We start from the raw sequence: 18,754 nt of genomic DNA on the forward strand, positions 1-18,754 counted from the left end.
GACCCCAGGTAGATATGACCAATTGCTAAATAACTTTGGTGGGTCCACACCTAGATACAAGCAGGTTGATGCCAAGGTTTGGTTAAATATCCCCTACATTTGATGATGAAAAATTGAATTTATTCTGAATGGTATTACAAAAGTGGTATATTAACAAAGCCCTTTGTAGACGAACAAAAGAGCCTACAAAATGTCTGAACATTCATTCGCTTCGTTAGAGACACTTTGTGGATTTATATATATTTAACCCGTTTACTTTTTGTTATAAATATGCCACAACGGTATTTAATAAGTAGAAGATAGATATTTTATGAAGCATTACACAAGTTGAGTAAGGGACATGGAAAAATGGTTTCAAATGTATGAAACGATTGATTCGAAGATTAGCTTTATTATTGCTCTCTGTTAGACCATCCGAAATCAGGGATCAGATTACAGTGTTATTTTAGAATAAAAAAACCAAAAACACAGTAATCAACCCGAAGGTCGGGATGGTAGGTGATGATAGAGTTCACCCAGTACTAAGTCCGACGGCGTGTGAAATCCACACATCAGGGTAGGGGGCCAGTTCCATTCCCTGTGCCGGTTATGGTTTCCCAGGAAGACCTGGTACGCGAAAAATCACATGGCTTGGGTGGAGCTGCAGGTTCCCAGAGACTTGCCTGGGAATATCAGAATAATTAGATGAATATTAAATCGTTATATTAAATGATGCCATTGAAAAATTGTCTTTGAACCTAGAAAAGAGACTCGTAGCGCAGAAAGGAAATTAACTTTTGCACCTCATTCCGTATTACTTTCAAATCTATATCAATATATACTTCAGTTACTGAAATATCAACGAGTACTGTAAAGTTGAGCAAAATTGTATGATTTTTAAGCACATTTTAAAAGCAATCTCCATTTAAAATTGCTAGCGTAAATTTTAAACACACTTGATCAACTTAAATACAATGAATGCGGGAGCAAAATTTGATTTCATGCACTTACCTGTCTGTTGTGCGGAGAATTCGCATGAGAGAGACGAGTTCCCACGGTCAGAGTGTACCAATAGATACCCATGTCCAAGAAAAAGCTATGTAAATCGGCAAACCATTTTTCATAGAATGTGAAATATACTATCTTCGAGGATCTTTACTATCAGGAAACTGTTTAACCTCAACAAAAACTTACTCTAACTTAAACTACGGTGAATTAATTTTGATAATTCTCAATGTATCTTAAATTAAAGCATAAAATTTGTACAAAAGGTGGAGTGGAGGCAATGTCCAACGATTACGTTCAATAAAGTATTGCATCAATCGTATATATTTGCTAAAAATTCAACATAAATGCTATTATGAGGATAAAGTAATGGTCTGTCGATGATGCAAATTGATTTCTTCCAAGAAAATGTTTTCGCGTGCAAAAATTACTCATTATTTTCTATGAATTAGTAAGCACGAGCTCATATTATTAAGCATGCTTTTGAACATCTTTACCCACCTATATTAGTTTTTTTTAGAAACAACAGACATTAAAATGAAAGAGAGTAATTGAATTTAAAGTAAGAAGCTCATTAACATCATGGAAGGGTACATATTAGACCATGCTTTAGTAAGTGCTAAGTCCTGCGAGAACATGACGGCCAAATGCAAACAATTATTTCTCACGAGTAAAATCACCTGAACCCCATCAAAAGACAAAAGGAAAAACTGACTAATGCAAATGAGCAAGAAGTAGGTCAGTATCAAAGCATGGGTCTTTCAGTGTGTTATGCTAACATACGGTTCATTTGATTTCGTTGGAATTAGTAGAACCACAAATGGACCAAGGAAAGGAAACAAAAACAATATTAACACAAAGCATTACTTTGTGCAACTGGAAAAATATTTCCCAAAAAACAAAGGATAAGTATAAAAATGAAATGGGTAAAACATTAAAGTTTATGTCCGCTGACATAAAACTGAGAAAAATGAATACTCAACCCTTTTGACCACTAATTTTTGCATCGCGTGGACGGAAAAAATTTCTTATTTTTACTTGAGAGCAAAAAAGTGTATTCACCTAGAACTCGCATGTGTAGAAAGGCGCAAATTAAATTAATTCTAAGGAAGCTTAATTCTTACACAAGAATTCAATCGTGGAAAAAAGGAGGGCAAAGTGGCATATTTGATAGCGAAATTGCAAACGGCAACATGTAATGACCTTAGAATCATTTTTCCTGTAGATTATAGATTATATTTAGGGTTCAATTTAAAAGGCTCCATTTGGTAAAATTAAGGTCATATGAAATGCTCCATTCTGGTAAAAACAAAAATTTTGTGCAATATAAGTGATTAAAACTTATTTATGGAAAAATTTTTCCAACCGGAGGATTGTATGATACTGACAGATCTTAATGCACACGGGCATATTCGCAGTAAAGATGTTTTGAAAGCAGTTTCCGGCGATGAGATCGTTCGCATTTAAAAAGAAAACGTCGGGTACATCGTCTAAACTCGCTCTTTAATTCCTAGGAAGTGTGCCAGAGCGCACGATTCTTCTCGTCGCAATTAAGCAGTGAATTACGAGCATCAATGTCCAAGTGAAATTACGGGCTCAAGCACTCCGGCATCGCTTTAACGTGCCTCTCTCATTGTTTCCAGCTCTTCCGACGCGCCCTCTTCACCCCCTTATCAATCCGACCCGACTTTTCTTTCTTCACGTCTCCCGTTGTCTTCCTTCCCTCCTCCACTTCATCGCTGGTCTTTTTACCACCGCCCTAATCCTGCGCCTGCTTTGCCCCGCCTGTCAACTAAAAAAATTCTCTGCTCGTAGCTCCGACCTTCCGAGGCATGAGGAGGCGCACAGAGTGATTCCGATGAGATAGAGGTGAGCAAGAACAAGACAAGATGGTTAAGAGATGTGTAAACATTTCGAAAAAAGTTGCGACAAATCGAATTGGATGGGATGGAGAAGGTTCTGTTAGAGAGGTTTAAGAGGTTAGCGGATGAACGACGTGCAGTGGATATTAATCAACGCTGTTAGGCCCGAGACATTCAACTTTAATGCCGTTCGGTTTTACAGGGAATTTCTTCTCCACGGCTTGCATACAATGAAAAATTGCATGTAATATGGCAATACAAAGATTTGAAACATGATGAGAATATAGAATATTTGCATAAAATATCCCTGAATTGGTTTTTCAATTCAATAAAAAATTAAAAGAACCTCTTAAAAAATAGATAGATGCTTATTTTGCAGAAAATTAATATCGTAATGAGTTTACATTTCAAATAATCTTTCTTTAATCCTGGAAATCCAAGGTTTAGAAAAAAAACTAGGATCGACGATTTTTTAGAAAACAGCGTTTTACAGGTACTTCAAAATCTTTAAAAATTCTGGCAAGAGTACATTAACTGACAAAGTTCAATATTTTGATAAAAAATAATGGAATTCTAGAAGTCATTAAACGTTATGAATTGATTGATAAAGTAAAAAAAAAATAATTCTTACACATTCTCCAACAGGCTAAAAATCTTGCCTAATAGGAGGGAGCAAAATAAATTCTCAGTCTAATAAGAAATGTTTGCAAACGTGAGTTGAGATGGATTTATAAAAAGGGGAATTACATTTATTAAATTTTATGGATGATAGCAGGCTTTTTCATAAATTATAACAGAAACACGAAAAGCTTGGACGTACAGCACATCGCAACGCAAGGGCATGGGGTAGAAATCCTACTTAAGTAATGAATCTTTCATTGAGTGAATTTTTCCTCAAAGCACGATATGAAGCAAGCCGTTGAAACCCCTATAATGCAAGTATAGTGCTTCATGAAATGTCAGATACGACTAGAACTTAGGGGAGGATCCTTTATGTAAAGCAGAAAATGTAAGAAGCACACAAAAATCATAGGAATTTTTTCTATGAAGTGAAGGAGCATTCATTCATTTAAATGAAGTTCATTATGAAAACAGGAACAAATTTCTCGTAATATAAAAGCATTATCCCGTGAAACATTTTCCTCCAAAAAATTCCTCCTTAAAAACGAATCGGACGTTAGTTTCCTACGCGAAAGGGCCATTGATGAAGCCATAAAAGGGAAACTCCTCTTCGTTACGGTGCTTTCGCGAACACAATTGTTTTGCAACCGAGTCATAAAAGTTCAAATAACGCACCCGATTGAATTCATTAGTGTCTGTTTGTGCCTGTTTCCCAACCTCTCCTCCGTGTTATCCCCCCTAAGCCACATTCATAACGCCTCCAAAGTCCGAGGTTACGACGAGGCTCGTGCATCAATTGCGTCGATGCGCCATGACTTGCGCCGTTGTGCGCATTGAATGTACGTCGGAAGGTGCGAAATCATGTGCAGCCGCACAGTCCATCCACATCATTCCACATATGTCGGAGACGAAGCGGTTGAGTTTTCACTATGGATTCTTGGTGGGTTTCATTGGTGAGTGGTGCATTGAAGGCTCTTCGATGCGGTTAATGCATACAATAGGATGCACCCCACGAGTTTAGACCATCTGGGCACCAATCACACAGTTCTCTTACCAACATCCGCAAGTGTACACTGGACCCCGAAGATGTGGGTTCATTTTTTTCAGAAACTCAGTGGGAAGACGGCTGGGAACAGGCCCACCTGTCGTGAACGCTTTGAAGACGGATACTTAATGGATATACATGCAATTCAAAGTGAACTCACTTTTCAGCTGCATCAATTAATAATAGTATCAATAATCACACACAGTTTTTTTAAAGAATTACTATCGTCAAAAATATATATTCCTACCCGAATTTCACATGTGCTCTGTTGAAAAATTAAATTGTGAGATCCTCTGATCATGTTTTGACCTTTTTCCGAAGGACGTCTGTCGGTGTGCTTCACACGTCAAATGTATGCCATTGGTTTTGCGGCCGGAATTATTACTATAGTTAGTCTACAGTTTAAGGTAGGTATTGGAAGGATACAGCTACCAAACAATTTACTTGTCTCTTCTGACAAAACACAACCCAACATCCTACTTTACAACAAAGTCAATCTGTAACTCCGTGTACTTCCTTCCTCCCTTCATTCCGTACAAAATCCTTATCCTATTCCTGCTCCTTCCTCATTTGCCTAACGTTCCTCCTTCTATCACGGTCTTCAATATCTCAATACCAATCAATATACTCTGCACCCATTTTTCCTGTCTCCTTATGATTTTCCATCAATCCCCTCTTCTCCCCCACTTCCTCGTTTGCCTTATTTTCTGTCCACTTAACCTTCACCATTCTTCTCCATGCCCACATTTAAAAAGCCTCCACTCACATATTATTTACGAAAACAGCACAGTGTATTCAATTAAATTTTGTATTTTATTTAAAAAAGTTGACTGATTAGATTTTGGCCAATATAGTATTCAACCGCCAGAAGTGACTGCTTAGGACTTTTTTTCACTTGTACGAGTAGCTCAGCTACAAAGAGTTTGAAAATAGAATGGGAGAACAATTTTTGTAAAACTGAAAATATTCCTGAGGAATAATTTTCTTATCCCCCTTAAAATATGAAATAATTGAGTTTGTAGCGACGAGCTTGATCCATCATATGAATAAAGAATTGGTTAATCTAATTCAACCTTAGTCATTGTGATCTCCATTTACTCACATATGGCATTAATATTTATAAAAAAGGAGTTTGAATATGGTTTTTTAGTGAATTCATACAACTAATCAATGTTTTCACAATCGGACTCAGTATTTTCATGGGGCATTTACTCGATTAATTCGATCGGGTCAATCGGACTCAGTATTTTCATGGGGCGAAAGGCGAAACCAATTCAACTGGTAGAGAAGTTTTTTCTAAAAAAAGGCTTCCTAAGTCACAATACCTGAAATAATTTTAAGTGGCATTAATAATATTTCAAATTTTCTGCACTTAATATTTCGTTTTATTGATTTTTTCTGGACTTTTCAAATTTACTAGTCTAGGAGTGAGTTCGGCACGGTAGTTTTTCCTATAGAACCACCAGTTCTTCGCTGCAGCTGGCAAAATCACGTCTTCGTCTGGTAAAATAGTTAGAGCAACCGAGCGATTCGCAGTACTTTGAAGTCTCTGAAATAGGTTCATGAATAGCTCGGGTGAGTATGTGAAGTTGAGGAACCCTGATTCACCCAGTTTCTCCACGATAGTAGCAGTAAATGCATGCGAGGCCTCCGAAGGCACTAATCCAAATGTTTACCCTGGAAAAGAAGGTCCACGTGCAGGTTTTAGCAGACGAAACGTACGTACGGGATGAGGGCGTGTGTGCGGAGGGAGAACCCGCGCGATCCGGTCGAGGAGAAATGGGCCGGAGGGAATGAGACGGCTAGGGAGAGGCGAAAGGACGACCAGGAAGCATGGGACGGAAGCAAGCGGGGGAGGAAAGGGGTGCAGATGAGAGTGCGGCGGTGGTGGGGGAGGGAATAGGAAAGGTGCGGGCGTCTGCAGGCTGGGCGCGGTGCGGTGGGGTGAAAAGGGAAGGACGAGGTGGTGTTTTCCGCTACTGTGCGCTCGGATAGCCGCGGCGGCGCGTGGGGAGAGAGGGAGGTGCGAGCGGGAGGGAAAGACTAGGGAGAGGGGGTCAGGACGGGGGTGGGGTGCGGGGATGGGACACCGCTAAATTTAACAGAGTCATAACCATTGCTCACGTTAAGATGTTCTGCGACGCCAGATAATGTCGCTCCTGATCCTAGCTACTAAAAATAGATGCAGGTCGGCACCTACGAATGAGCCCCGTTTTCCCTCGTTCGTCGGTTTTTTCCTTTCTCCAACAATTCACTTTTGTGTATATCCCTCTGTCTTTCTCTTTCACGCTCATTACCATTCGCCGGAGGAGGGAAAAATGGCTTGTAAATGAGGGCGAAACAAGGGAGTGCCCCGAGACCGCTAAACATTAGGGTCTCGAGAACGAACCTTGGGGTACTTCGCTTCCTTTTCTCTTTCCTTTTGCGGATCTTTCCTCTTTTAACTCCACTCCATTTCTGTTTCATCCTCGTTCATCGCCCACCTCCGCTGGAAACGGTTCGCATTCGAAGGCAGTTGGTAAATCGGAGGATACTAGGGATTCGAAGGGGATAGACCAGTGGAAATCGGGAAAGTTGATCTTCCAGGGCCACCAAACAGAGTGCTTAATGACCGCTTCCCGATCTGCTCTCTCTTTCTGTCTCTATCTTCAAATTCCGGACGCAATCTTCTACCTCTCTACTTCTAAGACTTTTAATTGTTAATTCAATCCTTTTAGCTGTTTTAGTGGGCCCATAAAATAAATTTTTGATACTGTCTGGTATTCGTTCAATGGCGCTCTTGAAAATTGAATTTTAAAACTAGCTCGACTACTACGGGGTGAGGGGTTACCAAACAAAACTCTTTCTTTTGATCAGGAAATTCTGGAAAAACGCATGGTTTTGATTCTACTTTTTCGTGAGAAATAAATAAGATGTCGAACATGTAGAATCAATGATTAAGCTTTTAGATTTTTTACACTACTTTCTTGAAATTACAAATCAATAGTTTCCAGTGTTTTATGTAGCATGAATATTAATTGTAACGTAATAGTATTTTTATCTTATTTGACATGAGCATTTGGAACGAAGTGTTTTTATTCAATAGCTTACGCTTTTTTTTTAGCAGATGCCGGGGTGTCTCATTTAAGTGAGTCCTTTAAACCCAACAAAAATCAGAACCTCTCATCGTTAAAATATTTCAATAGCCTTCTTCTAGTTGTCAACATGTAAATAAAAAGCATTTTTAATTTTTTACGCCAGTCTTTTTGACTGTTTCAATTTTTAATTTTAACATGCATATTTTAGCGAAACAAAAAAAATAAGTTCAATATACAAAACTGACTTTTCATGTGTTCCTCTAAAATCTGCCGACCAATTCATAAATTATTTGGCCAAAAAGGGTCGATCAATGCGGATTTGTTCTCTAATTAAAATAAAAACAATATGGAAGTATCAGAGGAATCAGGAATTATGGGTACTCGGAAAAGAATTCGTGTTATTTTCATTGAAAAGCAATCAAGTGACTATGTATACTGTTATACATTTTCATATTTCCTTTCGTGCAATCTGTGTTTATGAAACGTTTTTCCCAACTGAATATACTATGTGTAAATATAAAATTTAAATTAATATGAAAATATAATCCTTAAAATATATAGACAATTTAGATATAGATTTACTTTCAAAGCAGAGCAAACATTGGTCACGTGCTTAATTGGACGTTTGCGATCACATCAAATTAATCTTAATCTGAAGTTTTACAATTATAGCCAATGACACACCAAAATGATTAACTTGCTATAAAAATTATGCTACAATGAATTCAAACAACAACCTTAATGACTTCTCCCCACAAAATGAAATTGACTATAAAAACCCCCCTAAAATTTCCACGGTGAAAACGCAAAAACTCGAGCAAATTTGCATCTCGGTTGAAACACGCAACTACATAAACGCGAGCTTAAATGGGACAGAGTTGTATTATTCTGCGGATTGGGACTCGGCATTTGGATGGGCATGGGGGGCGCGGCGTCAGTGTAGTGGGAGGGAGGTGGAGGGAAGAGAGAGGGGAAGCGAGAAAGGGACGGTGCGGCGCCGTGCTCGCCAGAGTTCCACGATGCTCGTTTGTCCTCGAATATGGAGACTCGCGGGAGATTTACTTTCGGGCGAGGAATGTGCGCTCTCCCGCCCTCTTTTTGTTTTATTTTTGCGAAAGCAGGCTGGTGAGAGGGAGAGAGAGAGAGAAAGAGAGACAAAACACGCTCGTTCACGGGGTCGACGGCGCGAACTCTGCCCTCCCTACCTTGTCCTCTCTCGGGACACTCAAATGGGAGGGAGGTGAAATGACGAGGGCAGGGGAGGAGAGAAAGGGGAGGCAGGCATGGGAGAGAGAGAGAAGAGTTTGCGTGTTATTTGGGTCGCAGGTCAACCTCTCCACCCCCCCCCCTTTCTCTCCATCCCCCTCTCAATATCCCTCCTCCGCTTTCATAGTTTCCATCCCGAGTGGTCTACAAACGTGAGAGAGCAGTGAAAATGAAAAAAAAGAATAGGAGATATCGCGGAGAGTGGTGACGTCGGAATGAAGAACGATGCGAGGAGGGGAAGGTCAAAGGAGAGGCAGTCATCCTCGACTTCTTCGGCGGGACGTCGCTTTCATAAAGAAGGAATCGACTCTCGTCCTCCAGTTTGGTGTGAGTTGTAGTGATGGGAATGATTGAAAAAAACTGCGGATGAAGAGAATCCACGGATTGATTCACGCTCCCTGACTTCCCGCAGGAATATATGCATCTGCATCTCGGCGTGAAGAAATCAACTTCTTTCACACGAAAAGAAAACTTATCCGAGATTTGAAGAAGTCATCAACTTGACCTTCTACTGCTAAGGACTCGAAGAAGATACATTATGAAAGGAGTTTGACGGTTTGAAAAAATTCTTTTCAAAGGTACCAAAACACATAGCATAGTAGTGTATAATATATTCCTATCAATTAATTGGCAATGTCAGGATCCTTGTTTACGAATTATGGAGAGTACACAGTCTATAAAATAAAATACATAATTGATGAGCGAGGCATATGGATACAGCAGAAAATATCAAAGGACAATTTGATAATTTAATTATACCTAATTCATATGCAGTCTCGAATACTAGGAGCTAACATCTAAGACTACTCTCCATTTATCACCAATGGATGGGTGTAGCATATTATAAACATTTTGTTGAGTGAGGACTCTTCATTTTGCATCAGATTAACCACTTGTGATTACATAATAATGCACATTCATCACAATCACGTTCTCTTGACATCCAATGCCATGATCAGTGCTAAAACAATTGTGGCACTTCCCAGAGGTAGTATTTTTGTCAATATAAAGTGTAAATCTAGAATACATTGGATGGAGCTTCCCTTTTTCATGGCCTGCGCGAATATTTCAATGTCTCAATGATTCTATAAATTCATGCCCTGTCATTCATTACTTTCGTTGTCTTGATACACTCCGTTGACTTCTCCTGCGATAATTAAATGCCTTTGTGCAAGCTCTCTTTTCTATAAAATATGCCACTGAAAATTTACAATTGTTCCACTAGTTCAGAATAGATATATATTTTCAATTGCAAATGTGTCAGAATGTGATTACTACAGGCGTACGCAAACCACTGTATTTATGCTTTCAGTTAATTGGCTTATTGAAGCAAACTCCTACATTTGGCTACCACCGCAGATAATTATTGAAAAAGAAAGTGAGAAAAGAGTGATGGGGAAATAATTGCTTTGGTAAGTACACATATGAAGAAAGGTTTAACGAATAGGAACGAAAGGTTTTCTATTTGCGATTTTCGTGAGAACCATTTTAGTTATCTGAGGTCTTTGATCTGTTGAATAAAGTTATACAAATGTGGTACCATGAACGGTATGAATTCGGTTGAATGGTTCAATTTTGTCACTTTATTTTTTTGGGTATTAGAATGAATTTTTATTAACCTGTATTTAGGTAAATTTGATTTTACTCGAGTAATTGTCACAAAAATCATTCGTAAACCAGAAAAATGATATGACGGACATTCAAACTAATATGAACTTCAAAATTCCAATTTAGCCTATTTCGCAGGAAAATAGAATAAATGGAAAAAGTACGACATTGATCGTGATTTATAGCTCATAAATTATCTTGATTCTTGAGTTATTTCTAAGGTACTTTTATTGATTTGACCAAAAAACAGTCGAAGCTACTGTAACTCCTCAGCGAATAGAAATTGTTTCGAGCTTCAACAGAAGATTAATTTGCAAATACTATAGTATAATTAATCCATAGAACCTTCTTACCGTACACATCAATGTGACCGATGCTTTAAAACTAACAAAGAATATAGAGCAAAGCAAATTCCAAATAACTTATGGCACCATGAACATATCCATATAAAACAATATTTGAATACAGAATATTAATTCTAAAGGCAGTGCTCGATTCATCACCTTTGAAATAGAATGCCCTGATAAAATAAGTAATTGATTCACAGTTAAAGTTTCAGATACACATATACATGAAGTTATAATATATGATTATATAAAAAAGAGAAATAGTGATCAAATTTATAATAATTTCAAAATCCTTTCTGCAGAAAATAATTTGCGCAACATTTATAACTGTTTGAAAAATATTACTCCGTACTGTTCTTTATGCCAAATCCAGTGGTTTTAATAGCACTCAAACTATTTGTTTAAACTATTCTATACATGATATGGATAAAAAGTATCGCAAACAATTTTTTCCTGACGTGACTGTACGTCACAGCGCGCTCGCATTGCGCAGGCTCGGTGGTGGGGGGTCTGACCTTCCAAACCCGCCGAGCGGTAATTGCCTACGAGCGTTCACCGAGTCACCGAGTGACTCGGTGCCAGTGCAAAATGCAGCGAACGATTGAACAGCGGTGCGCCATCAAATTTTCTGTTGTACTGAAGAAATCGGGTACGGAAACGTTGGGCATGATTTGCAAAGTTTTAAAGGATAAAAGCATGTCCCAAACTGCAGTTTTTTAGTAGCACAAGCTCTTAAAAGATGGCCGAGACAGTGTAGTAGAAGAGCCCCACGCTGGACGGGCGTCGACGTCGGAAACCAACAAAAAAATACAACGTGTGCTTGATGTGCTGAATTCAGACCTACGGTTGAGTATGGGTATGATCAAAAATCGTATTAACATTAATAAGATGACAGTGCACACCATTATGACAAAAAACTAGGCGATGTTAAAGATCTGGGCTAAACTTGTCTCGAAGGTCTTGACGAGTGACCAAAACAGAGTCGAGGGTCTGCTTGCGAAGACCTGAAACGCATCGAAAACCTTCTCCAGCGCATTGAAGACCTTCTGCAACCCCCTTACAGTCCCGACTTGGCACTAGCAGAATATTCCGTACTCTCAAAAGTGAAATCCTCCCTCAAAGGACACAACCATGGGACCCTAAGCGCCGTCATAGATGCTTGCACGCGTACCCTTAAGGACCTTCCGGAATCCGCAAACTAGTGAGCCTTCGAGCCGTCTAAAAGCCGCTGGCAAAAGTGTGCCAACGCTAAAGAGATGTACTTTGAAGCCATTGTAGAAATATTTAAAACAAATCTAATTTGCAGAAATATTTCCCGATATTTTCGTACAAACCTTGTATATGGATTATAAAAAAATACAAATTCTCGGATTTTGAAGGAATGGCTATGGTAACCTTAAGTAATCATAAACCATACAGAATATTTCCGTAAAAGTTATAATAATCAATTGTTTTGGAATGGCATTGGTAATATTACGCTCGTTTAAGCTAAGGTATCATTCATAACTTTCAATTTACAATTAGGATAAGACTTATAATCTCCTCAACACATTATAATAAGATAACTTAAAAAAAAATAAGCGTAGGTAGGGCAATGAAATAGTAAATATGACATGGAAAGAAAAAAAAGAATGGTGGAAAATTCCTTTCTTATGATAAAATACTTTTCTGAATTTAGAATACTTTTATAGCAAAATTCTAAATACCGGAAAGCTCGAAATTTAATAGTCTAAGAATGCATCTGACTCTGATTTAAACCAATATTGGACGGAAGCGTGAATGCACAACAAAAATTATTTGCAAGTATTCATGGAATTGATATGACAGCGCCACTCATCATTCCGTGGAATTGATGAATGGCGGAGCTCACAATTCCTTAAAATGAATTTATTTCCCTGTAAAACGAATTCTATTTATATATAACTTACCGTTGACCTACATTGACGAGCAAGATATTTCATTAGCTTAAAAGGAAACATCAATCATAAACACGAATGCAGAGGAAACATTACAAGCTATGACCAACTGCATAAATTTCTCTACAAAGACTGCACTTTTTGCTGGGATGTTCAATTATTTTTTGACTATTGAAAGCTTGTTAATCTATTTTTGCATTCACATTCACTTAAAGCTCTCAATTCAGGCACGCATACGTATATAAAATTGGTAGCAGTATTTTTCAATGGAAACCTATTCCCACTATGACTTTCCAGTCTCACGAAACGCTCGGAGGCGTGAATACATAAAAATGGAAATTCCTTCGTCTCACTATATCTGCAAAGATATTTCTTTCGTTTTCTTCTTCTTTCTCTAATCAATTCAAATCTTCTGAACTACGCTCTGTCTTCTGTTCAAGGACATGATTTGACTCATTTACACTCGAGCGGGAAATTAAGTCAAAATTCGATGCTGCTAAATGAGTTTGTTGGAAGGCCTATACCGGAGCTGTGGAGAGAAAACAAGATCCGATAATAAATAATGATAACACGCTTGAAGAATGACAGAAAATACACTATACACGAGACTTGGAAGTCGTGAACGTAACGACATGAAGAAGATTTGGAGTGATGGAAATTCAATAAACTTGGTAAGGCCCTCCATCAAAGGGCTCCGGATGAAATTTCCTTTAAAAAGATGTGAAAGCACGAATGGAGCTCATTTGAATAGGACTTCCATTAAGAATGGAAGGAAAACGATGGAAAGTACATCGTCTCGGTACACGAGGCCATGATTCTCTCCCGTCGCTGCATTTAAGAACGCACGCATTAGATGTCCTATTGAGGAGCGAGACGGGAACCGAGTTTCTCCCGTGTGGAGTGCACCACTGCAGACCATGACGGTATGGAAACGAGAAAATTTATTACACAAGCAGACGGAGAAGAAGGTAAGGGAACATAAGCTGTTGACTACGTGAACACGTCGTTTGTGGAGAGAAGAAATGCCCGGTTCCGGGTTTGACAAAAGACGTCGAAAGATAGACAAGAGACCACCAATGAACTCGGGGAGGCAGTGGTTGTGCTGTTTGTCGCCTTTTTTTAAAGACTATTTCGGAAGGATAAAAAGGAGAAAACAGGAGAACAAAGTCTTTCAACAACACGATGCCGTATGTTGAAGCTGCTTTAGAACTAGGCCAATCTTAAATTAGAATTTTAAAAAGAGTTTATTAGCCATTAACACAAAACACATTGAAACTAACTGAGATATTAAAGGTACAGGCGGCGTAAGTGATCGGGGCCGATCGTCGTCTGTTGATATTTTTTTTCATCACGATTGATGGTAAACTTTATGTAAGCTTCACTTAATTGGAGGAAAAGGTTAAGAACATCTAAGTCCTGACCATCGCTTTTAATAGTCTTCTCAGCTTTTTGTTTGCACCAAAACGCGCGTTTATTCATCGGTTCATGTTATTCAACCCAACCAAAACGGCTGCATAAAACTATCATATGGAGACCATTTGGTTATATTACAAATTAATTCATGCCTTCCTCAAACACTGACGCCATTAGTGTAAATTGGCCCACAAGATCATGACTTAGTTCATTTTCCGAGCATCACGTGCATTATTTAAGGAGGGAGTTATGTCTACATTCAAGGTTGCGGCCTACACCGAAGGTCTGGCTGCTTATGATTGTCCATATGACTTCGCGTCACGCCTTCGGATTAAAACCGAGCCCACCCCCTCCCAAATCAACATGAGAGACTTCCCGACCTCGCTCCGGCTCACCTGGCTCTTCATCGGATCCGTGTTAATCTGGCACATGTACAGTCCGCGGTCCTCCTCCTGCACGCTCCTCACGTGCAGGTTCCAAGTGGACTGGTCGTTGTGGGACACGGACACGCGCGGGTTGTGCGTGATCACATGGTCGTGTATCGCCTGGATGGCCTTCGTGTCCGCCTTCACCCAGCCGACCTGAAAGAAAATAAGTTGAATTGGAAAATTAATCGACATATAAACTAAATTAAAATTAAGTTTGTCATTGAGAAGGTTCTATTATTGCTGAGACCAAGGCCTTAATGGTCTACATCCCACGTACGTATCGGGGGTTAGCCGAAATGGATGTGTCTGGTGAGGGATGTGCACGTAGCAGTAATGAAAAAAAGATTGATTAAAATAGAAAATCAAGGGTGATACAATATTATATTTTTCTGATAAAATTGGCCAAGGGAATCTATTATTTGTCCCTAGTTGTTCAGTAGCAGAAGTTCCTCAATTTTACATGACTGTCCGTTGCATGTGTATGGGAATATTTTGTTTTTTTTCACCTGGATATTTCCGCATGACTATTATAACGTTAAAACGTGTGATATCTCTGACTGGGTTTACATAACTAAGTTTTCTTATCCATTCAATTGAGGATACCGGTGACACTGTCAGTATTACTGTTTATTTTCACCGGAGCAAAATTGCACGTACCATAAGAAATTGAAGTCACCGATAAAAACAAATGCATAAATGGTTTCCGGAAGATAATAAAATATATTAAATTTGAAGAGGTTTTGCCTAAAAAAGAAGGAAAAACTCAATGAGTTAAACAATCTTTTTGTCATTGAAATGTATTTTCTGCTTAAATATGATACAAATTACATTTCATGAATCCATCAAATAATAATAGCCTGTGATAATGAAATTATTAAAATAATGAAATATATGCTCAAGGACGGGTACAAAAGATGCAGATGTTTAAAGAGCTTATCTGATCATGAAATCTATTTTCCCCAATTGTAGAGGAGAGTTATGAAAACCTGCTTCGGGTTTATACTGCATGTAACGGAGTATGCGTAGGGTGCAGAGTATACGGAGCGTAAACAACACTGGTCTAAATATTTATATAACTATTTCTATCTTATATTTTATAAATCGTTATTCATCCAATGAATTAAATGGAAATTCCTTTACATCAACAGTAGTTGACGTAAACTGGAAAGATATATTGAATAAAATCAGTAAAATCAAGAAAAAAAGGACAAAATAAAATTTTTTAAAGCGGAATTTCATGATATAATTTTAAAAGTTGAATTAATGCGAGTACATTTTCTTTTATATGCTAAAAACGGAATCTTATAAATATCGTTATGGTTTAATAAAAATAATGGCCAAGGTAATACAAAAAATACTATTCAATGCCTACTGGTAATTTGCTCTTATTGGTAAACTCATGGGTAACTTGGTAAATTTTGCTTTTAAGTGTTGGTGTTTGCTTGTTTGGTAAAGTGCCGCGAGCAAAATTGCTTCAGAAATAATTTCTATTCACTGCAAATCCCTTCAGTTCCACTGTATCTCCATGAATCCACATCTTTTACCCTTGCAGTTGACTCCGGACCTCGGCAGCCCACTCTGGACGTAACAGCCAAACAATAAACTAAAACATTCAACTACCGTCTGGGGGCTCCCATCGTTGCAGGCTATCTCGTGATTAAGCGGAAACATAGGAGTCTTAGAAACCCTCTTTTAAGTCATATCTCCGCCAGTGCTTAAAGTACCCGTCCCCGGGGGCAAATTTGCTGACGTAATTTCCATCCTGTAACTTCACCACTCAACCTTTTTCCTATTGGTCTCATTCCACCATTTTATTGAGATTTTCTCTTTCAAGAAAACTATTGCAGTACCCTTAATCTTTTACTATTTCTATTTATCTCATATAATCTTAATTACGGCATATTATCATCAGTTGTAAATGTAAACTGAGCCAAAATTATTAATCAAAGGAGACACATTTGTAAGTTAACTCAACACTCAAAATTATCCTCTAATTACTATTTCAATACCGTTAAAAATTTATTCAAATTGTCTTTAGAAACTCGAAGAGACTCTATTCGAAGAGAATCCCGGAAAGATAATATGCATAAACATGAAATATATATGTATTGCGAGGATGAATTATTCTTAACTCTATAACGTTTTTACGTTGATTATTTACTCTTACTCCAACGTTGATTTTTACAGAATCGGGGCACCAGATTTTTAGTAGTGCACTAAATTGGGGATCTGACTATTATTTTGCTAAAATACTACCTGGAAAATATAACTAAAGGGGAATAGGAAGTTCTCATGCAATAATGTAGGTTGTCGATCCGTGTTTTTCATAATTTAGTAGGTATTCATTAGCTATCATTATAATATTATTTTATTTTTATTTGATATTAGCAGTTTTGAATTAGTTGAAGGATTATCAGGCTCACAGATGACATCGAAATTAAATCTAAATTATAAGAGTATTCGTAAAAATTGATGGTAATTAACTTTAAACTGATAAAAATTCAGTAAAACGAATGAAATATAATTGGCATATTAAGTTCCCTTTATAATATTAAGGAAGGTTTTTTCGATGCTTAACGCTAAAAATATTACTTAGAGGAAAGCCAACAACACCTAATAGTGGTTACGTAAAACTTTGTTGTTTTTTGTCTGATATCGTAAATTAAGAAGAAAGCAAATTAATGGTGATTCGCCGCTAAGTGTACACTAGTTACCATGAAGGCAGTAGTTTATTTTAAGCTTGGTCATTACACAATTATTTTTCATTTTTTATCCATTTGAATTGATGCTATGTCATTAACTCTAGTTTCAGAAAGCTAATCTATACGTAAGACTAATAAGACTAATCTTGACACATTGTATATTACGTTGGATTTTGTAGCAAATAAAAAACTATTCTCTGACTTTTTAAGTGAAAAAGTAGCATAATATTTTGTAATCAATTTAATGCACACAAGTTTTCAGTTAACTTTTGAGCAGCTACTTAAAAGGGACCCAAAGAATGACTATACTCTAAAGCCACATTTCATTCACAGGTGCTTCAGCCAATCCTATAGCTATCAATTTAGCCGTCTATTAATTTATTGATGGACTTTACCAACTGGCAGCTATTTTCAGTGCTTAAGCTTTTGGTTTCAAAATGGATGATAGAACAGATGGAAACAAATGGCTGCAAGATATCGCCTGATACACAAAAACACTCAAAATTAAGTCTCACAATATTTTTTTGCAGAATGATCCGGCGAATTTCGCTTCACTTAGAAAACCTGGGAATGAATAAGAATATATGGTGGAACAAAAATACCTGAAGAACGCTTACAGCAATTGATTATCCCCCACAAACAGTAAAAAATTAAATACGGCATTTACTACAAACCAAATGTTTTTATTTGATGCGTGAATTGGTTCTCAAATAAGAGTAATTATCTCAATCTTATGCGCCATTGGGAAATCATCTGGCAAATTCCTGTCCACAAATTGAGCTATTTTTGAAATACAAATCTAGGTTCTCTTAATACAACTAAAATGACAGGTTAATTCTTTCCTGCCTCACCATATTGATTTCAGTAGTACCTAACCCACGCAGATTGATTTCTAGGAAGTACGGCATGGCTCTGACGGAATTTCCGCGTACCTACCCAAAAACCGGCCAACGTAAACGGTGTATGACTTATTTCCTCATTTTATTGAAATGCTCATAGTATATTTGGATGTTGATTTTTCGAGAATCAGTGAAAACACGATTTACAAAATGGGTCACAAATAATTTTTTGAATTCATTTAAGTGAACAAATTGGCATAGAGCAAACAAATGTTAATTCTAAAATATTGGTATTTCATGATGAAACAAAATTTTAATGAAATAGTTACACAATTTATCATTATGCAACCAAATTTTTGCTGACTTTTTTCTGAAACTTCTCTAGGATTAAGTTTGGATTTAAATGGTGATTTCTGAAAAAAATAAATACATTGTCTTCCTTTAAGTTCACAGAAATAAAATAAAAATATTTTACGTTATTTCACGTTACGACCATTATGAACCAACATGGATTCCTCATATTTATGATGGTATCTAATCAGAATTTCTATATTTGGCCACTCCATTTTGGTCGCAATAAAAAAAATCTGTAGAATATTTTTTTAAATAAATTTTTTGTAAGAGCTATAAATACAACACTTGGTCG

The 18,754-nt window shown here is 37.5% G+C and overlaps 1 protein-coding gene across 1 annotated transcript in view; it reads right to left on the reverse strand.

Moving 5' to 3' along the window:
* Positions 1-18,754, reverse strand: part of LOC139686704 (lachesin-like) — an 873,842-nt gene that overhangs the window by 188,677 nt on the left and 666,411 nt on the right. Inside the window, exon 4 of the mRNA XM_071583748.1 lies at positions 14,535-14,720. Coding sequence (XP_071439849.1) covers positions 14,535-14,720 — 186 coding nt within the window. The remainder of the gene's footprint in view (positions 1-14,534; positions 14,721-18,754) is intronic.

This window comes from Hetaerina americana, unplaced genomic scaffold (genome assembly GCF_022747635.1).
Source record: "Hetaerina americana unplaced genomic scaffold, ioHetAmer1.1.p SCAF_1, whole genome shotgun sequence".
Classification (NCBI taxonomy): Eukaryota; Metazoa; Arthropoda; class Insecta; order Odonata; family Calopterygidae; genus Hetaerina; species Hetaerina americana.